General features: G+C 42.0%; 1 protein-coding gene across 3 annotated transcripts in view; it reads right to left on the bottom strand.

Moving 5' to 3' along the window:
- GOSR1 (golgi SNAP receptor complex member 1) overlaps positions 1-22,162 on the bottom strand; it is a 77,869-nt gene extending 55,707 nt beyond the window's left edge. Inside the window, exons 1-4 of one of the 3 annotated variants that reach the window (XM_044005085.1) lie at positions 22,085-22,162; positions 14,867-14,987; positions 7,827-7,914; positions 6,972-7,079 (exon numbers count right to left, since the gene is read on the bottom strand). In XM_044005085.1, coding sequence (XP_043861020.1) covers positions 6,972-7,079; positions 7,827-7,914; positions 14,867-14,987; positions 22,085-22,115 — 348 coding nt within the window. In that variant the 5' untranslated portion in view covers positions 22,116-22,162. The remainder of the gene's footprint in view (positions 1-6,971; positions 7,080-7,826; positions 7,915-14,866; positions 14,988-22,084) is intronic. The other 2 variants (XM_044005086.1, XM_044005084.1) reach the window with 2 other exon arrangements.
- Positions 22,163-22,489: the final 327 nt, after the last annotated feature.

The raw sequence follows: 22,489 nt of genomic DNA, 5'->3' as shown, positions 1-22,489 counted from the left end.
CAATGGAAAACAATCATCACTGCTTAAAGTGTTAAGTAACAAGCAATAAAGTGTGGGGGGGGAGATCTACGTAAAGTTTACTAAAACTGCTAATTTTATGCACATTTGGAATTATTCAAACAATGTTTTCTAAGATAAAAGAACTTTTCTTACATGTTCTGGCACAACCCTTGAGGACTTTACCACACTCATCTCTACCTGTTCATTAGTTTAGCTGATAGGGTTTACTTTCAAATTCAGGTCCTTCATGAATGTATTTCATTTTATAAGGGAGACCACCCAGAGAAGTTTAGTTCACATGAAATGCTTATGCAACTCAAAGAGAACAAGGAGAACACAACCTACCACAAAACAAAGTTATCTACATTAACATTCCCCTTCATTTGGGGGCTTCTTTAGGTTTCTTTTCTTTTTTTTTTTTTTTGCAGGGCAATGAGGGTTATTGCCCAGGGTCACACAGCTAGTAAGTGTCAAGTGTCTGAGGCCAGATTTGAACTCAGGTCCTCCTGAATCCAGGGCCAGTACTTTATCCACTGTGCCACCTAGCTACCCCTGGCTTCTTTAGGTTTCAAAGTCATTCTTCCCAAAGAATTTAAATTCTTAGGCATCTTAATGCAAATTGGGTTTTTTGTACTTTTGATGAATTTCTGTTTTCCAAAAAAATCTGCCAACAACAAATGAATCATCTTCCCATGCTATTTCTATCATCTTTTAAAAGTAGTCTTTTGGTGCCTGGTACTATACAAAGAAAACTCTCTTGTTAGCTCAATCTCTACTTGTACAACGTTTACAATGTGTTAAATGACTGTAGCAGTCAAATTGCCTACGTCCCTCAGTGGGTGCCTTTTTGTTCAATAGATGGGATATCTGAAAAGTTGTGTGGAAGCTGCGTTTTGGAAAGCAAATCATTTAAAAATCCACTATCAGTAATAATGTCAAGGAAGCCTAAGACCAACAATCTTTTATATTAAATCTTGAAGGAAACTCGGAGATCGCCTATATCCAACCAACTCACTTTAGATGAGGTTACTGAGGCAAAGAAGTTAAATAACATCAATTAAGCAAACGACAAGCATTTATTAAGCAGACGCTATGGTGTAGGCACTATGCTAGATGCTAGGGATACAAAGACAATGAACTCCCAATGAACTGACATTCTAATGGGGAAGTATGTTCAGAAGAAATCTAAAGAAATTAAAGACAAATAAATACAAAGCAGTTTGGGGTCCACTGGAGTGGAATGGAGACAAATGACATGGTCACACCCATGCATAAGAAAAACCATTCTGGTGGAAGTGGGTAGGATGGACTGAGGTGGGGAGAGACTCAAGGTGAGGAGAGCCATTGAGAGGCTGCTACAATAACCTAGGCAAGAAGTGATGAGGGCCTGAACTAAGATGGCAACTATGTGAGTGGAGAAGTCAGTTTCGAGATATGGTATAAGCAGAAATGGTGGCAAGGTTTGGTTGGGGGAACGGGGGGCGGGAAGCAGAGAATAGAAAATAATGCTAAGGTTGTAAACCAAGGAGATTGGAAGGATGGCAGTGCCTTTGACAGAAATGGGGAAGTACTGTAAGAATAAGGCTGAAAAGTGAGATGGGGTCCATGCTGTGAAGAGTTGTAAATGTCAACAGAGGAGTTTAAATTTGATGCTTGAAGTAAAAGGGAGACCTTTGGAGTTTACAGAATAAAAGAGGGACACAGTCAAACATGAATTTAAAGAAAAATCACAGGGACAGCTAGGTGGCACAGAGGATAAAGCACTGGCCCTGGATTCAAGAGGACCTGAGTTCAAATTTGACCTCAGACACTTGACACTTACTAGCTGTGTGACACTTACTAGCTGGGCAAGTCACTTAGCCCTCATTGCCCCACCAGAAAACAAAAACAAAACAAAACAACAACAACCACAACACCCCCCCCCAAAAAAAAAAAAAAAAGAAAAGAAAAGAAAAATCACTTTAGTTGCTAGGTGGAGGCTGCACTGGAGTGGGTAAAAGACCTGAGGCAGGGAGCTCAGCTAGCCATTGCAAGAGTCAGGAAAGTGGTGATGAGGGTCTGAAAGAGGGTGGCAGCTGTGTATGGTCAGAGAGGTGGGCAGATCCGAGAAATGTCGTAGAGGAAGACCTTAAGGCTGGGACCTGGGTGACCAGATTCATCTTCACCAACCTCTACCACCTACTAAGTAGCTCACTACTTGCCCAGATCGCTGCCCCTGCGCCCTCTTCACTTTCTTCCTTTTCAAATCTCTACCCTTCAAGTGAATAAGTTTAAAATGTCACAGCATCCTCTATTGCCAGCTCCATTCTTCCCCATGTCCTGTCACCACTGCATCCTGCCAAACCCCACCCAGTATCCCTCCTACCATCCACACCCCCTGCTCCTATTCCTGTGCTCCTAACGTCCCATAAAAGAGTGGTCTATATCTGTCTAAGTTACCTAATCTCAACTCTGGCAAAACCACCTTTTTAGTCCCTTGCTGGTTCTTCATCCCACTCCCCAAAGAGACTGTTCCAAATCGCTTCTCTCCAGATTCCTCTCCCTGTCTTTCCCCAGACCTGTACAGCCAGGAAAACAAATCCTTAGATTTCACTGAGAAATTCCATCCTGAGCTTGCTTTTCTCCTTTTCCCCAATTTCACAACCCCATGACGTTATTCCTTATTCTTGCCTCCTTTATTCCAATAGCTGATAATGAGATGGCTCTGCCCTTTGCCAAGACCAACCTCTCTACATGCAGCCTGACTTCTATAACCTTCTTTCCCCTCAGTGATCACTCAGTCACCATTTCTCCCAATATTCAATATCTCCCCAGCAACTGGTTCCTTCCCTACTGTCTACAAACATGCTCGAGTCTCTCCACCGTGCTAAAAACCTTCACTAGACCCTATACTCCCCATAAGCTATCATCCTAAATCACTCTTCCCTTGCCCAGCCAACCTCCCAGAAAAAAGCAGTTGATAATCCTCGCCTCCAATTCTTCTGCTCATATTCACTCCTAAATCCTGTGCTGCACTTCCAACCATATTTCTTAACTGAAACTGCCCTCTCAGAGGTTAACAATGAGCAGTAGAGAAGCAGGGAGAGAGATACCTTAGCAATTATGGAGAGAGGAAAATTTCTTGGCCAAACAAGGAAAAGTGAATCAAAGGAAATAAAGTGGCCAATTTTTTTTACATAACATTAAAAAGATTTTACACAAACAAATCAATGCAGTTAAAATTAAAAGTGAAAGAGTTAAATAAATAAGTAAATAAAATACTTTATTAAGAGTTAAAAAATTTTTTTTAACTTTAAAAAAAAAAGAAAGAAAGAAGGCTTATAATTCCAAAAAAAAGTGAAAGTTAGCTGGGAGATATCTTTATAGCAAGACTCTCAGATAAAAGTCTGATATTCAAGATATCTAGGGATCTGATTAAAATAACTAAGAACAACAGCCATTCCCCAATAGATAAATGGCCAAAGGATATGAACAGGCAGCACTCAATAAACAATGCAAACTATCAATCATATAAAAATGCTCTAAGTCACTTATAATAAGAGAAATGCAAATTAAAACAAACCTGAGATTTTACCTCATACCTTTAAGGTTGGCAAAGATGTTGAAGGGAATATGGGAGGACAGACACACTAATACTGTACTTTTGGTAGGCCTCAGAGTTGGTCTAATTACTTGAAAAGCAATTTGGAACTATACCCAAAAAGTCACTAAACTGTGTATGCCTTTGGACCCAACGATACCACTATTAGTCTCATGCACAAAAGAGATCAAAGGAAGAGGGAAAAGATTTATCAAAATACCCAGGTCAGCTGCTGAAGGAAGAGAAAGAAAAAGAAGGGGGTGCCCATTAACTGGGGAAAAGATGAACAAATTGTAGTCCACGAATGTAGTGATTTCATTGGTAGAGGGAACTCTCTGGTGAGGAAACTCCCTTGACCAAGGTTAAGTCATGGCCTTCTCTGCAACTCAAGTCTCAGGGGGTTGCTTAGAAAACAGAGAGGCTAGGTGATCGGTGGTAGTCCAAATGGGTCAGAGAAAGAATTTGAACCCAGGTGTTCTTGGCCTCTCCTATAGCCACCACACTAGGTTGCCTCTCACATGAATGTAAAGGAATACTGCTGAATCATAATAGCCAAAAAGACAGATTGAGAAAACATGGAAAGACCTGAATAAACTAATGCAGAGTAAGGTGAGCAGACCAGGAGATGTTATACAATAACTTGGACATTGTAAAGAAAAAGCAACTTTGAAAGACTTAAGAACTGTGACCAATGCAACAGGCAACTATGATTTCAAAGAGCAATGATGATGCACGATACCCCATCTCCTGACAGAAGGCTGATGGTCCAGAGGTACAAAACGAGCCAAACATTTTCAGACACAGATGATGGCTGGGAGTGCTCTGACTGGTTATGCTCATTTGCTACAAAGAGGATGTTTCTAAGGGCAGGGAGGGCATTGGTGAGAGTGAGGCTAAAAAAAAGGAGTATCGGTGAAGTATTTTTTAAAAAGACAGAACAGAAGGAAGTTCAGAAAAAGAAACAGGCTGGACAGCTTTGAAATTAACCTGCTGAATTTATTATACACTTCAAAAGACACAAGCTATAAGCAGTAGAGACTAGTGGCTTCATCAATCTCTTCATCTCTTTTCTTTGTATATGAAAATGTTTGTTTTTTGTTCAGAATAACAAAAAACAAAAAGTTTTTTAAAAGATCAAATTGGGGGCAGCTAGGTGGCACAGTGGATAGAGCACTGGCCCTGGAGTCAGGAGGACCTGAGTTCAAATCCGGCCTCAGACACTTGACACTCACTAGCTGTGTGACCTTGGGTAAGTCACTTAACCCCAATTGCCTCACCAAAACCAAAAAAGCTCAAATTGAAGCCAAAGTATAACTTGGGTGTTTCTTTGTACTTCTGGTGATGCCCAGGAGGAATTTGCTTTTCTATTAAATCTCACAGAACACAAATTTAAATCCATGCCCCACCTCCCCAACCCAAGGTAACAATAACCTTTTAATTGTCCAATCTGAAGGCCCTTTCTCAACCCTTATACTTCTTGCCCCCCCAGGAACATGTGACTTCCAATGACCACCCCACCCCCTTTTTTTTGGCAGGGCAATGAGGGTTAAGTGACTTGCCCGGTGTCACACAGCTAGTAAGTATCAAGTGTCTGAGGCCAGATTTGAACTCAGATCCTCCTGAATTCAGGGTGGGTGCTCTATCCACTGCACCACTCCTTTCAACTACACTCTCAGGTCTCCTCTCTGTCTAAGTGGTCTTCATCTCAGTCTCCTTTGCTGGTACAGCTTTCAGATCACACCCAGACCCCTCTTCTCTGATACACACGCTCTCTTTCAGTGACCTCATGAGCTCCCTGGGTTAAACAAGCATCTCTATGTTGATGACACCCAGATCTATAAGTACAGCTCTAGCCTCTTCCAAAGCTCTAGTTTCCCATCACCAGCTGTCTATTGGCCATTTCCAACTGGATTCCCTGCGGGCACCTCAAATTCCACACATCTAAAACAGAACTCATCAGTCATCTTTTCCCCAACCCCATCCTCTTCTAAATTTCGCTCCGTCTGCCTGGGGTGCCCCCATTTCACCTGTGGCCCAGGTTCTCAATCCTGGTGTCATCCCCCACTCCTCACTCACACCACATACCCAATCAACTGTCAAATCTTGTCATTCCTATCACTACCATTTTCACACCCATTCCCTTCTCTACACTAATACAACCACTACCCTAGTTGAGGCCCTCACTATCTCCACTCTGGACTACAGCAACAATCTCTGGGTTGGTATCTCTCCGCCTCGAGTCTCTTCCCACTCCAGTACAGCCATCACACAGCTGTCAAAATGATCTTCCCTAATCAAATATGTGACTTGTCTACTTAATAAATTCTATGGATTCTCTATTACTCTAAGAATAAAGAAAATCTTCTGTTTGGCTTTTAAAGCCCTTCACAGCCTGGCCCCGACTTCTCCTTCCAGTCTTATTTTCCTTATTCTCCTTCACAGTTTAGCCAAACCAGCCCTCACACTTAGAACACATTCCTTCCTCACCACCACCTCTTAGAGCCCTCAGTGTCTTTTGAGTCTGAGCTCAGATGCCACCTTCTGTGAGGGGTCTTTCGTGGTTCTCCCCCAGCCGCTCGTGCCTTCCCCCCCAGATCTGTCTCTGACTCCACACACATTCTACCCCTGGCTAGATCGGAAGCTACCTAAAGAGCAGTAATATTGTCACTGGGCTTAAGAAATGCTTGTCAATTGACTGACCAACACTCAAAAGGAACAGGGAAATTCGGAAGTAATCAGGTGTGAGGGGAACAATAACAGGTTCAGTTTCGGGCATGCTGAGTTTAACATGTCTAATGGGTCATTCAGCTTGAGCTATCCAATAGGGAAGTAGCACTGAAGGCCTGAAGCTCAGGGGAAGCTTAAATATGAATCATCAGACGGGAGATGATAATTCATTTCATGTGAGCTGATGAGGTCACCAAAAAAGTCTAGAGAGAGAAGAATTTATACCTCAAGGAAAGAATTCTTTCCTAATTTAATCTTTAATCTTTCTTCAAAAATCTAAAATTTTGTCAGATTTCCTCAAAATAAGGTCTCTTCTGTCTCCTGAGCACCTTTCTACCAATGGCTTACCACCCTGATTACAGCTGGTAAGCCACTGAAAACATTAGGCAGTTAATTAATTCCCTCACCATAGCTCTAGGTTATGCCTTCTTACTAATTGATCCTCAGTTCCTTTAGACAACTGCAATAGCCAAGAGCCATTTTCAGAATGTGCTTTGCAAAAAGATATGAGAAACTTTTGGACAACAAAATGAAAAACTGCTCAGAAAGTTTTCTTCTTAAGGAAAAAGAAAAAGGTAAATCAGTGTGCAGCCGCCCTGCCCTGCATTCTGTTTTAAAGCCTTGTGAAGAACATTTAAGGGGAAAATGTGAGGCATCGAGTTACCTGCAAGATGTCTCTGTGTCGCTGCAGCGTGTGCATGAGTGCTGCGTTGAGGGAGGGGACGCCAGCACTATTTGTGTACTCTGCCATTTTGTCATTTACTCCTGTAAGCTACACAAAAGGACAGGGCATTAAACAAGGCACTTAGAATATGTGAACAGATATGATTCTTCTTTCACAGCATGACTAATGCAGAAATGTGTTTAATGTGATTGTACATATATAACCTATATCAGATTGTTTGCTGTCTTGGGGAGGGGGGAGGGAGGGAGAAAAATTTGGAACTAGAAATCTTAAAAAACAAATATTGAAAACTATCTCTACATTTAACTAGAAAGTAATCAAATTCTTTTATGATAAAAAAATTTCATTATGAATATGTACACCTCAAAAATAGGCAAGCTACAAATAGGGCTTGTTTTTATGATTTTGTGATGGAGAAAATGTTGATAATGCAAATTAAACTTAAAGGTGTATATTTAAAAAAAAAATGTGAACAGATCTGTATTCCAAAGGCAAATAATTATCTGTTTGCCTCTCTACTGCATGCCACAGCTCAGGAAGCAGGGGCAACAAGCAGGGAGAGAGAGGTAAATGGGATTTAGTCACTGTCATAAATGCTAACATGTAAAAAAAAAAAGAAAAGCTAACATCATGAGAAATCTAGCAATAATTGTAGCAAATGTCACCCGTCCCGGGTCACACGGGGAGGGGGGTGAAGTGGAAGGAATGTCGATTCATCTTTAGGTGACTGGGAGAATTCAATCGGCATGTCTAAAGTAACATAACAGTTTTATTCTAAATGGCTAACCTGCTATCAGACAAAAAAACAAAAAAAAGATTTTAAAAAGTACTCACCCTTGCCAAGAGCTGTTCAATTTCCACAGCCATTGTTTCAAACATTCTGTCTTGGCTTGATCCATTTAAAAGGGGTGTTGTGTCAGAACTAAAGCAATATTAAAGGGAACCCATTACTTCAGGTACCAGCCAAGTTATAGAATAACAGTTTACAAAGAACTCAAGCATAATTTCTATAATCTGCTCTTTCTACTTCTTGAGTTCAATTTTCTAAATTAGCTTTTTCCATAAAGACACATACCTGACTTACACCATACTCTCACTTCTGAACCCTGAACAATTCAACACAAATCTATGCAAATTTTAGCCATGCACGAAAAAAGATTCTTACCCATATGTCAATAGTTGATATGTATTATAAAACCATTCAAAAGAAAAACTTAAAAGTTTACATAATTAAATTACTAAAATAAGAAGTAAATCCGGTCAACTCAAGTATTCAGAAAGGTAATGTCTTACAGGTTTCTAAAAGAAGAAATTGTTATTACCCCAAAACAAATAGCTCTAATGATCTCTTTAATGCATTTAATCTGACACATGTTCTATCCCAACAAAGAAACAAGTGAAAGTTACAGTAAATATGAATATGATAAATAGGAAATCACTTCATTATTCTTAAAATAACTGATAAAAGAACATTTCCATAAATCAAGAATAAATTCAGGGGCAGCTAGGTGGCACAGTGGATAGAGCACCGGCCCTGGAGTCAGGAGTACCTGAGTTCAAATCCGGCCTCAGACACTTAACACTTAGTAGCTGTGTGACCCTGGGCAAGTCACTTAACCCCAACTGCCTCACCAAAAAAAAAAAAAAAAAAAAGAATAAATTCAGAGTGAAAGAAAAAAAATAAGACCAGAAATCTGGTGACCCAGGTTTTATATTGAGTTCCAGCATTAGCTATTTGTGTGATCTTGGGCAAATCAATCTCCATCTCTGGGTCCTAGTTTCCTCCTTTAAAAAAAAATCTCTATGATTTCTTCCACTTTTATTTTTTACAAAGGAAGAAGGGATAGGATGGAAGACAGAAGGTCCAAACCTGTAATTTCATCAGCATAGGAGATTTATGGTATTGGCACAGACAAACTCTAGCAAGTTAGCATCTTTGGACAATTGCCAAAGCACCAAGAGGTTAAGTTTGCCACGGTTACCCGGGTTAAAAGCAGGACTTCTTTAAACTTACTATAACTGCTTCTCTTTCTTCAGACCTTCTCCCAGAAGCTATAACTATTTTCTGTCCATACCTTTTACTGGCTATGTACCTCCAAAGAGGTCAATGATAAACAACAAAGGTCCCAAATACACCAAAATATTGATAGAAGCACTTTCTGTAACAGCAAAGTGTCAATGAAGTGGGTGCCCATTAACTGAGGAACGGTACATGAATGTACCATTCTAGTACATGAATATAATGGAATGTTACTACATGGTAAGAAACCATGAATATGATGAATACAGAGAAGTATGAGAAGATTTATATGAACTAATGCAAAGTGAAGTAAAGACAACTAGGAAAACACTGTAAATTTACTATAAACAAAGTAAATGGAAACAACAACAAAACAATCAAAACTGAATGCTGCAACATTTTAATAACTAAACTTGGCTACAAAGAAGAATTATGAGAAGAAACCTCCCCCATTTCTTTGGGGGAGAAGGAAACACAGGTATGGAACACTGCATATAATGTCAGACATTTTCATTATGTTGGTTAGTTTGGCAGACTTATAAAAAAAATTATTATTAGCAAGGGACAGCTCTCTAAAGAGAGAGTGCTGCGAAATTATAATAACCAAGATTGGGCTCCAAAAAAGAGATATGAGAATGCAACCTCCTTGATGTTTGCAGATATGGGGGATCATCAGAATAGAAGACTACATACAATGTCAGACTTGACCACTGTGTTAGTTTCACTCAACCAGTTGGGGTTTTTTTTTCATTTTTTAAAAACTTTCTTTTAGAAGGCATGACTCTGGGAAAGGAAGGAGGAGGAACATATTGGAAAGCGTGGGTAATGTACAGGGTGGGCAGTGGGTAGTGAAAATGTAAAGAAAACAATAAAGTGCAGAAGGGGACACAAATAGAGCAATTTTGTCATTACCAGTAAAATGTTACAAGTTGAACATAATCCAAGTTTACAGTTTCTTAAACAATTTGTTTTCCTGTTCTTTATATATTAAGTTCATAATAAAAAAGACAATTCAAAAGATAAAAACTAGGAAATATAAAACCAAAAGTTTTATTAAGTTTTTTAACAGTTAATTCTCAAGTCTACTTCCTTTCCATGACCTTCATGACATCTGGCAGTTACCAACAAAATGCGAAATAAACAAAGTTTATGCCAAGAGAAATGAGGGCTGGCAAGAGGTTTACAAGATTTACAAGGAGGAATAGCAAACTGTTTTTAAGTATAAAATGGGCAAGAGGCCATTGGAGGCAGGAAGACAGGTTCCAGCCCTTCCTAAAATATATACAACATATACTAGCTGTGTGGATCTCGGCAAGTCACTTAAATTCTGAATGCTACAAAAGCAACTCTTTTGCATTGGGAGAATGACTTTCCACACTAGGAGTTCTCTACTCTAATGAATTCACAGGTCCAGACTAAAGAATTGGTCTTTCTGCCTCAAGGTTCTCATGATATTAATTCTTCCCACAGCTGCCAGTCGATAGAGTCCCAGGGCTCCCTATCACCCTTCATAACCTGACCCTCTCCTTCCTTTCCAGTCTTCTCACACTTGCCTCCCCTCCATGCACTCACTCTCCGACCCAGAGACCTTGGCCTCCTGGCTGCTCCTCAAACATGACACCTGTGCCCTGCCCCGTACCCCCTTCCCCTTCCTGTACTCTATGGTGGCCCCCAGGCTTCCCTCAAGTGATAGCTCAAATCCCACCTTCTGCAATAAGCCCAGTTCTTAGCACCTTCCCTCCAAATACTGCAGCCTCCCCACTCCCTCCAATAGTCTCCTTAACTCCTTCTGTACCTGGTACATCTCATTAAGACATGAGCTCCCTGAGGGAAGGCACTGTGTTTACCCATCTTATATCCCTAGAGCTCAGCACGGTGCCCTGGGTGCCCTAAGACGAAGAAAAAAGAAACACAGGAGCATTAGAGAACTGCCGACAGACGCTGACAGGTACCTCAGCAGGGCACACAGGCCTCAATGAAGAGGACCAAGAACCAACTCATTTCCCATACGTGTGCCAAAAGCCCCAAACCTCGAAGTGCCAGCCAGCATGGAAGAATATTCCTGCAGGAAAAGAAATGGCCGTTCCACATTTGGTCATGGTGGCAGCCTTCAAGACGAGGAGCCAACCAATGTTTCAGATTCTACTTCCAATCTGGACCCAAGCCTGGGCTGTAAAAACGGATCTCATCTTCTGCTGACTCTACAAAGTCCTGTGCATCCTGTTGTAAACCTTTATGTGAGGGTACTCTCAAGGTAATTACTCTTGAACAGCTACACTGAAAACTTACTCTATGTCCCAAGTGTCTTAAGATAATTAATCACTTTAAAGCTCAGAAAAACTTAAATAAAGCACTGTGGTAGAACATCATCTGATAATTAAGAGAGAAAAAAATGTCAAAGAAATTCCTCATGCAGACCTACAGAATCAAATAAAAGAACTGATTGAGGAATGGTTTATTTCCTGGCATAAATACAACTCCTTATTAAGAAGGAACATATCATAGTCTGTCACTAAGTCCCTTCTGGCTAAGTGCCCACGAGGGCACTGAGCAATGAGCCTCAGCAAGTTCTATAGTATGCTAATAAGTTCCTTTTGGGCCTCTGAAAGTATTACTTCAGTACTGCCACCTACATCAGAATATTCCAACTAACACCCTTTACTGACTCCATGAAAAGACAGGATTAGTGGAAACAGTGTTTCAGAGGATCCATTAATTCCATGGAACAACTGAATGATTGATCAAATGATGTTACACTGGGGGTTTCTTCACAATATTGAATCTTAAATACACTTACTCTGACATATAATCTATCCCAATAAAGAAACAGAGTTAAAGGACAACACATCTGTGCATTATTTGGAAACCACTTTCCAAAAGAGCACGACTGTCATATTTCTTTCTTTTCTTTTTTTTCCAGGGCAATGAGGGTTAAGTGACTTGTCCAGGGTCACACAGCTAGTAAGTATCAAGTGTCTGAGGCAGGATTTGAACTCAGGTCCTCCTGAATCCAAGGCTGGTGCTTTAACCACTGTGCCACCTAGCTGCCCCCTGACTACCATATTTCTAATAACTGTGCAAGAAACACGTTTCTGGGTTTGGTTATGTTTTAACAATGCAAAAGAACGCTGCTTGGAGCATGCCAATATGACCTATAGGCACCTACTGAAAATGAACAATTAGGCTATAAAGGCAAAGTAGAGCACTGGCTAAAATTTCTGAAAAACACTTTAACCAAGGGTTTGACACCCAAACCAAATAGGACACAGGGAGGTTCCTCTTCCAACAGTTTGGCCACAGAAAAGTTCCAGCATTCCAACAAGGAGAACGACAGCACCTCAGGCCAACTCTAAGAAGCACAAAGGCTCCTTTTCTCTGGCTACCCTGGGGCAAGGAGGAGATGGTTCCAAGAAGGGAGGGCCTTGGCTCAGGGTGGGCGGGAGGAGGATGGATGGCAACAGAGAGATAGCAGAGCTGTCCAATTCCTTTTCTGTTGGCTCTGCAAAGAAGAATAACCTTTACACTGGAAACAACTTAAGAAAAATGACTGAGCTAGAGCTCCTGTTGAAGACAAGTAAGGAGCTCATGAGAAAATACTTGGCCGCCCTTAATGGCTCCAACTCCCTGGGCCCGTCCTTTCAGGACCCACAGCCGAGTCCGCAGTTGAGTTACTCTGAAAGATCATGGAAAAAAGGTGAGGACCCACAAAATCTGAAAAGGGCAAATGTCCCCATTTTCAAAAAGAAGAATGAGTTCAGAGCTGGAAACTCGAGGTCAGTAAGCTTGGATCCCAATTCCTGATAAAATTCCAGATCACATCACTAAAGAGATGGTTGGTGAACAGCTCCAAAAGAAAGCCCCAGTGGTGACAAAGAGCCAACGGGGCTCCATCAAGGGCAGGTCATGCCAAACTCACTTCATTTCCTTTTCTGACAGGACTACTAAACTATAGTGAGGGAATGCTACAGTTCTCGTTCACCTAGATTTTTAGCAAAGCTTTGAATAAAGCATCTCATATTATTCTTGTTGAGAAGATAGGAAGACGTGCACTAGATGATAATATGTTTAGATGGATTCATGAGTGGTTAGATGTTAAGACTCAAAAAATAGCTGTAAATGGTCAGGACAGCTCCAGGGATTTGCGCTCAGCCTTGTGCTATTAATCTTTTTTGTACATGACTTGAACAGAAGCATAAAATGCCTTTAGCCAAGGCATAGAACGGACAGAGGTTCATCAAATTTGCAGATGATGCAGAACTGGGAGGGAGAGCTAACCTAATGGATCCCAGAGGCCAGGTCCAAAAAGAACTTGAGAAACACTGGACTGAACGTAAGAAGATGAAATTCAACAGGAATAAATGGAAAATGCTTGCACTCAGGCACACACACACACAAAATATCAACTACTCAAGTGTAAGATGCAGAATATGTGAAAAGAGCAGTTGTTTTTTTTTTTTGGGGGGGGGGCAATGAGGGTTAAGTGACTTGCCCAGGTGACACAGCTAGTAAGTGTCAAGTGTCTGAGACCGAATTTGAACTCAGGTCCTCCTGAACCCAGGGCTGGTGCTTTATCCACTGTCCCACCTAGCTGCCAAAGAGCAGTTGTTCTTAACAAGATCTGGGGGCTTCAGTGGACTGAAAGTTCAACATGAGTTAAGGTGACCTTGGTTGCATGGAGAAGAGAATGGCTTCCAGGAGCAGGGAGGTGAGTCCTACTGGACAGACTTCATCAGGCTTCTCCTGGGGTACCATGTTCAGTTCTGGATGCCACGGTTTAAGATGCATGTTGATAAACCAGGCAGTATCCAGAGGAAGGCAGCAAGGGCTGTGAAGGGCTTTGAGAGAGCATTATTATAGGGAGGCCAACTGAAGGAACTGGGTGTGTTTATCCGGGAGCACAGAAGACCCAGGGTGTACGCGATAGCTAGCTTCAGTATCTGAAGGGCTGTCATACAGGAGGGAAGAGACCTGTTGCGTATGAGCCCAGAAGGCAGAACCAGAAGCAATACATGGAAGTCATAAAGAGGAAAATTTCTGTTTGATGCCAAGAAGAATCTCCTAAAAGGTGGAGCTGTCCCAAAGTGGATAGGCCGTGGTAGCAGGCGGTAGGTTCCCTCAAAGGAGGCCTTCAAGCAGAGGATGGACAATCACTTGTCAGGCATGTTATAGTGTCGATCCCTTTCTTCTATGGCTTGGACCAGACTTGTCTCTGAGGCTCCTTACTACTTGCCTGAAAACTCTTATGAAATCACAGCATGCTTACTTTGGATAAGGATAGATCCTTACTAACAAATGGAAAATTCAGAAGACTAATGCTGATGCCTTTCCCCCAACTCTTGGCAAGGAGTGGTGGACTAAGGGTATGGAATAAGGCATATATTTTCAAACATGGCCAATATATTGATTTGGTTTGCTTACTTATATTTATTTGTTGTAAGAAAAGACTCTATCAGGGCAGAGGATAGGAAGGTAATCCATGGGAAGTGACGATAATGTTAAAAAAAACTATCAGTAAAACATTTTGGGGGGAAAAAGAAGGGAAATCTATATGATAGACTGACCCATAGCCTTATTTTCCCTGAAGAAGAAAGCCCATCTTTCAGTCAAATCGCACACCCTTAATCACTGGCATTTTTCTACCTATACTGTCACAAGCCTTGCACAAAGATCTTCCACAATATAAAACCTTCGGAGATTCAAAGAAATCATTTTAATGAATTACTAAAAAGAAAATAAATTAAAGAAGGATGGACTGTATTATAAAATCTAAATTATAAAGAAGTAAATATTTGTCTTTGTTTAAAAGTAAAAACTTATTATACAACGTAAGACAAAATAGAGATTTTGGTAGTACCTATACCTGTCGCGTCTTCCATCTCGGGTACTACTGTGACTATAACTTGTGCACAGTTTACTGAAGGAAACCAGTTTCAGATCAAGTTCATTTTCAAGCTGTCGGGCCTGTTTCCGGAGATCTTTAACAGAATTTGAAAAGCAAATCATTAATAATGGAGGGTTATTAGTAAAAGTACAAAATGATATGGCTTAAATGGGGGTTTTGGGGGTTTTTTCCCTAAGAACTAAAACCCTCAGTTAAGTGTTCAAAATATGAAAACATATGACTGGAATCATCATACTTTTCCCCAGTTAGATGGTGCAATAGACAGAGCACTAGGCCTGGAGTCAAAAAGACTTGAATTCAAATGTGGGTTTGACACGTACTAACTGTGTGACCCTGGGCAAACCTTTGTTTGTCTCAGTTTTCTCAACCGCAAAATGGGAATTATAAGAGCACCTACCTTCCCAGGGTTATTAGAGGCTCAAATGAGATAATATATGGAAAGCACTAAGCACAATTCTTGGCACACAGAGAGTATGTGCTTAAAAACGCTTGTGTTGAGGGGCAGCAAGGTGGCACAGTGGATAAAGCACCGGCCCTGGATTCAGGAGGACCTGAGTTCAAATCTGGCCTCAGACACTTGACACTTACTAGCTGTGTGACCCTGGGCAAATCAACTTAACCTTCATTTCCCCACCAAAAAAAAAAAAAAAACATGCTTGTGTCCTTCCCTTCTAGTTTAAAAAAAAAAATTCAAAGGAGAGAACTAAGATAATAAAAATCAATCCTTTTATTTTAGGCAACTGCGAAATTAGTCCTCTTCTATGGTCATTTTATTCTGTATACTCTAGTTTAAGCAGACCCTGTCACTTATAATTAGCATCTCTGAAATTAATCTCAAATGGACTTCAGAGTTGTACCATAGAATTTAGCACATACTACCCTTATATTATTCATTTTTTAATAAGCTTTAGATTTTTCTCCCCAAATAGACGGTAGGCCCCTTGAGAGAAGGAAATATGCATGCCAAACAGCCTCTAGGCATGCAAAAAATCCTTTTAGATCAATGTATCCAGTAAATCTTTATTAAGAAATATTCTAAACATCCATAATGATACTGAATAAAGTTTATAACAAATTAATCAAGTATTTTTAAAAACACCTGTTATATGCTAGGTACTGTAAAAATTATTTAAAATTATATGCACACAAAAAACCCCAATTAAAGTAAAATATACATACTTAGCAAATATTTATCCCATAATTCATTTATAAAAATTTGTAGGGTAGCTGGTGGCGCAGTGGATAAGACACGGGCCCTGGATTCAGGAGGACCTGAGTTCAAATTAGATCTCAGACACTTGACAATTACTAGCTATGCAACCCTGGGAAAGTCACTTAAACCTCACTGCCCCACAAAAAAAAGAAAGAAGGAAGGAAGGAAGGAAATAAAAAATGTATTTGTTCTGTCTCTTACAAATGTAAATTGTTTTGCAAATACATCTAAAACATCAAAGTACAAGGTTTCTATTTTGCAGTCAGTCAATAAGTATTTCTTAAGTTCCTACTGGTGTCAGGAATTATGCTATAAGCGTAGGGGATACAAAGATAGACAAAAGACAATCCCTGCTCTCAAGGAGCTCACAGTCTAGTGGAGAGACAAAAGGCTCACAACTATGTGCATGTAAGGTATATACAGGCTAAATTGAAGATAATTTCTGAGGGAAGCAGAGAAGGGAAATGGAGCATCTTGTTCAAGGGATAGCAAAGGAAGCCAGTGTCACTGGATTGCAGGGTCACAGTGGAGTGTGAGGTATAAAAAAACTGGAAAAGTAGGAGGAGGTCAGCTTGTAAAGGGTTTTGAATACCAAATGGGGATTTTATATTTGATCCTGGCAGTGACCAAGAACCATTGGAGTTTGAGGAGGGGAATGACCCAGACCTGCACTTTAGGAAGATCGCTTTGACAACTGAGTAGTGGATAGAACAAGCAGCAAGCTACTGCAAGGGTCCAGGAATGAGGTGATGAGAGCCTGCATCAGGATGATGACAGTGTCAGTTGAGAGCAGGGGGCACACAGAAAGAGATGCTACAAAGGTTAAACTGAAAAGCCTTTTAATTTTTTTTTAAGTGAGGCAGTTGGGGTTAAGTGACTTGCCCAAGGTCACACAGCTAGTAAGTGTCAAGTGTCTGAAGCCGGATTTGAACTCAGGCCCTCCTGACTCCAGGGCTGGTACCACCTAGCTGCCCCAAAAGGCCTTTTAATTCAAACAGACTGGTTGTGGGGGAGATGGCCAGAAACAAAGTGAGGAGTAGAGGCTGACATCTAGGTTGTGAGCCTGGATGACAGGGAGGGATGGCTGGTACCCTTGACAGCAACAGGGAAATTCGGAGAAGGGAAAGGGTGGTTTTTTTTTGGGGGGGGGGGAGAGATGATGAGCTCAGTTTTGGACATATTGAGTTTAAGATGCCTGATGGACACCCAATTGAAGATGTTTAGTAGGCAGTTGGAGATGTGAGACTGAAGGGGAGCAGAAAGGTTAGGGCTGGACAGAAATAACTGAATCCATGGGAGCTGATGAGATCAGCAAGTGAAATAGTCTAGAGGAAGAAAAGAAGGACTGGGTTAGAGCCCTCTGGGACATCCATGGTTACCATGTATAAGCTGGAGACAGCAAGAGGACAGGTCAGATAGACAGAAGGACCAGAAGAGAAAAGGGGACAAACTATGTCACGTTTTAAATTGTTAGAATCTGAGTAGTTGGGGCAGGTGGGTGTCGAATGAATAAAGTACCAGCCCTGGAGTCAGGAGGACCGGAGTTCAAATCCAGCCTCAAATACTTGACACTTACTAGTTGTGTGGTCCTAAGCAAGTCACTTAACCACAGCTGCCTCACCAAAAAAAAAATAATAATAATAATAAATCTGAGTAGTTCTAAAACTTGGAATCTCAGGTCTATCTCAAAGCAGATCTGCCATACTACTATCATAAACAAAATAGCAAACTCTTTTAGAATAAAGTCATTCCAATTCCCCTTCATGTAACAATTGGGTATTTTTGCCATTGCTCTTACAGAATATTATTATTATTATTTATTATATTTATTATTCCCTTCAAATAGAAGCAAAAGCAGATACTTCAGCACCAGACTTATACTGGAGACAAATCTTAACATGAAATCTGGCAATTCTTGCTCATGACTTTAATTTTTTTTTCTTTACAACAAACATTTATTTTATTTTTTCCAGTTACATGTAAGGGTAGTTTTCAACATTCATTTTCATAAGATTTAGAGTTCCAAATTTTTCTCCCTCCCTCCCTCCCTTTCCTCCCCCCTCCACAAGACATCAACCAATCTGATATAGGTTATATATGTACAATCCACAAGTGCTCTTTTGCTCAGTTCTTTCTATAGGGGCAGATAGTATGCTTCCTCATTAATCCCTTGGGATGAAATCCGGCAATTCTTAATCATCAACCTAAAGCCAACCCCACTTAAATATTATTCGGTTCCTTTAGAGAAGAGGATGCTTTTACTGACAGAGGAAACACCTCTTCCAATGCAGGTCTGCCCTGTTGCTACAGACGAAGAGAATGACCTCAAACTTCTCGCCAACCTCAGTCTTCCTGGCTCTGAGACTACGGATGACACACTGCTTCTCATGCTCTTTCACAAGACCTCCCTTTAGTGCCAAGGAGGAAGGGTGATGGAGGGATGAGTCCTACTTCTGTTGTGCCGTCCCAAGCCCTGCTACAATGAGCTGAGCTGGTCCTTACAACCTACACAACATCAGGTGTCTGGACAAACCAAAAGAAACCAGAGAATGATGTCGAGGGTACAAAAGTTGAAAGACAAAGGGGCCCAAAGGAACACAAGATTTGTGATACTGGTTATGTCCCCCTCAGAATCCAACAACAGCCAATGCTTTGCACCTGAGAACTCCAACAGGAATGCCTCAGTTGGACAAGCGTGACATTGTTTTCAGCAAAAGATTAAGAAATCAAGAGAGTCTTTGATCTGAGAAAGTATGTGTCATAACCCTTCCTCAAGTCCCAGAGCAATACAAGGGTGCAGTCCTGACTTAATCACTGACTTACTGACAGAGCTGTCTTTGCTTTAAAAAAAAAGACACTGTAATTTGCAGAGATAGAAATCATACCTTAAGAGTATATTTAGTGGAAGCAATTTTTGGAGAAGGCTGAAACTTTTTCCCCCTTAATTCTCTGACAAAAATGGATACAGATACACCACACAATACATTGCATTAAAAAAGTGAGATTGGGGCAGCTAGGTGGCGCAGTGGATAAAGCACTGGCCCTGGAGTCAGGAGTACCTGAGTTCAAATCCAGCCTCAGACACTTGACACTTACTAGCTGTGTGACCCTGGGCAAGTCACTTAACCCCCACTGCCCCACGCAAAAAAAAAAAAAGTGAGATCTAAGATTTATATCTATAAGAGATATAAATGCTGAAGGAAGAAAACAAATAAAGAAATAAGAGAAATTTATAGGTTTTCTCTGAATAAACGAGTGAATAAGTAAAAAAAAGCACCTGGAGGCCCTCTACTTAGGCCTTATGCTTCTCATTATTGTTCAATAAGTGAACATATAGAAGGGTAAAAAAAAAGAAAAGAAAAGAAAAACAATGCCTAAAGACTCATCTAAAGACTCATAATTCAGTAAACTCTAACACGTTAGTAAAACACAAATCATACCCATTGGCCAAAGCCAAAGCACAATGCACCAAATTTATTTTTTAGAAAAGAACACCTGATACCTGACACTAAAAACACATGTTCAGTTAAAAATGCTACTTGACTAACACAGTCTTCACAAAAATGGGCCCAAAAGGTACTCTATTATCTGGAATAATGATGATACAAATGAGAGGCAGCAGGTGCCAATGGGCAGAGTGCCAGGCTTGGAATCAGGAAGACCTGGGCCCAAGTCCTCTCTCAGTTACACGTTAGCTGCTGGCTGTGGGCAAACCAAAACTAACCCCTCAGGGTCACAGGGGACTCTCCAAGGCTCTAAATTACAAGTGGTCGCTAATCTGCATTAGAGGAAGGGGTTTCTACATTGGGAACTCCCTAATGATAATATCACAAAGCCCGTGTGATTTCAAAAATTCCATGTTTTACTGGGCATTACTGGTATTATAACCTCTTTTCCACCTGTTCAAGGGCTCAATGAAACTTAAAAACATCATCCAAATTGACAGAAATAAAGATCCAGCTTTTTTTCTTTTTTTGCGGGGCAATGAGGGTTAAGTGACTTGCCCAGGGTCACACAGCTAGTAAATGTCAAGTGTCTTGAGGCAGGATTTGAACTCAGGTATTCCTGAATCCAGGGCCAGTGCTTTATCCACTGTGCCACCTAGCTGCCCTGATCCATCTTTTTAATACCAATATCCTACCTGGGTCGTTTTGGGATGTGGGAAGGGGTAGGGGTGGGGAGGGGGAGACATCTGAGGCCTTAAAGAATTGAGAATGAGGACTGCACAAAGGGTCGGGGTGGGAAGCTGAGAACAACATAAAACTAAGGAACCTGGGAGGTGAGCAGGTGTAAAGGACAAGTTCTGATGGGAAAAGATGGGCTAGGGTCAAGTCATGGATAAACTGAACATGACCTTGTCGTGTTTGGATTATCCAAATCTCAGATAAAGAAGGGAAGGACCCTTGCACATTGGAAAGACCCCCGTGGTGAACTTAGGAAAGATATAGACCAGAATCACTGACTGACAGGGACTTGAACCCAGGTCTTCATAACTTCAAGACTGCAGTAAGTGTGGTGCAGGGGACAGAGCACTGAATTTGGAGTCAGAGGCCCTGAGTTCCAATCCTGGCTCTGCCACTTACTCCTTGGGAAGCCACACACTGGCCCTCAGTTTCAAAAATCACAGATCTAGAGCATGGGTTCTTCACCTTTTTTGAATCAAGGACTACATCCTTCTCAGAATCATTATGTTAAATGCATAAGGTAAAATACATAGGATGACAAAAGAAGCCAATTATACTGAAATACAATTATCAAAATACTTCTAGAGAAATAAGATTCCGAGGCTCAGAGATTCTGATCAGAGGCTTCCTAGTCCAACCCCCTCGCTTTACAGTTGAAAAACCGAGTCCCTTCCAGTTCCGAATGCATGAAAATTACTCTTTCAGCCAACAGTGGCGTGAAAACATGCTTATATGCATCCGTTTCCCATAGATTCAGTGAAGAGCAACAGAAAAAACAGAGGTAAAGGAAACCCAGAGCACAGCGTCAGCATCAAAGATGACGTAGATAAGGTAAAGGAATGAGTGAAAGAAAAGGTTCATTAAGCACTTAGTAAGACTGCGTTCCAAGCATCGGGCAGGAAAACAAACACAAAGGTCCGGTGTGTTTTTTTTTTTTATCTTTCCTACAACAGGAAGACTTTAAAAGCAAAGACTGGAGTCAGAGGCCCTGGATTTCAATCTTACCTCTGAGGAGTCTTACCTTAGTTAGGAAAGCCACTTATCCTCCCTGAGCCTCAGTTTCCTCATTTGCTAAAAGGGCGGCCTGACACGGCCTTTGGGGTCCCTTCCAGCTCTAGGTCACAGATCTAGATCTAAGTCCCTTAGCCCTTCTGGGCCTCAGGTGCTTGATTGTAAAATGAGGGGGTTGGGCTGCTCCATGGCATCCCAGGGCCCTTCCTATACAGCTGGACTACAGGGAGCCGTGATATATTCTGTCCTGGGGGACACTTTCTAAAGTGATTCTAAAGAAAAGGAAATGGGAGGGGGAAGAGTGGAGACAGGCTCCACTGATTCTGGATGGTAGGAAGGGATTAAGGAAGAGACGGAAAGAGGAAGGGAGGGAGGAAGGAAGGGAAGAAGAAAGAGGAAGGAATTAAGGAAGAGATAGAAAGAGGAAGGGAGGGAGGAAATGAGAGATTGAGAGAGGGAAGAAGGAAAAAGAAGAAAGGAAGAAGAAAGGAAGGAGGAAGGAAGCGCAGCGGGCTCGGCAGCAGCCCCGCCCCCTTCTGCCCCGCCCCCAGACCCCCGGCTTCCCGGTTTCCCCCCGCCCCGCCCCCCAGCTCCGGACTGAGGCCTCTCCCCCGCCCTCCCGGCCGGCCGCATCCCCGCCCCCCGGAGCCCAGCCCACCCGGGCCGCCCGCTCTCCTCACGGCCGCCCCACTGCGGCCACCCTGCCCTCCTCTCCTCCTCCCAGGGCCCACTGGCCCCCCGACCCCGGCCTCACTCTCTCACCTTCCCAGTAGTTGCTGGTTCCTGCCGCCATCTCTGTTGTCCAACGTCAGCCGGGGCCGGGGAGCACTGGAGAAGAAGACGGCCAGAGCGTCGCTTCCGCCCCGCCACCCCCATCGGCTCAGCCCAGCTCTTCCGCGCCGGGGTTGATGGGATAGGCGAGCCTCCGCAGGCATCTCCACCTCGCGGTGGAACGGGGGATCTGCAGCCTGTGAACGGGGACTGCCCTTTGGACTGTGATTTGCACTTTGGATCCAGGGAAGCCTCGGGCTGTGTGTCCTCGACCTTCCCGCCCTCCCCCCCCCCCACCCGCCCAGCCTCAACTCCCTTACTGCAGGTCTAGTCGTTAGTATAAGGGGGTTCGGAATTGGAGTCAGGAAGCCCTGGTTTTGACTCCTTCCTTAATAG

Source organism: Dromiciops gliroides, chromosome 4, assembly GCF_019393635.1.
Source record: "Dromiciops gliroides isolate mDroGli1 chromosome 4, mDroGli1.pri, whole genome shotgun sequence".
Lineage (NCBI taxonomy): Eukaryota > Metazoa > Chordata > Mammalia > Microbiotheria > Microbiotheriidae > Dromiciops > Dromiciops gliroides.
Note: the sequence above shows the minus strand (reverse complement) of the source record. Positions and strands in the feature narration are given on the sequence as shown.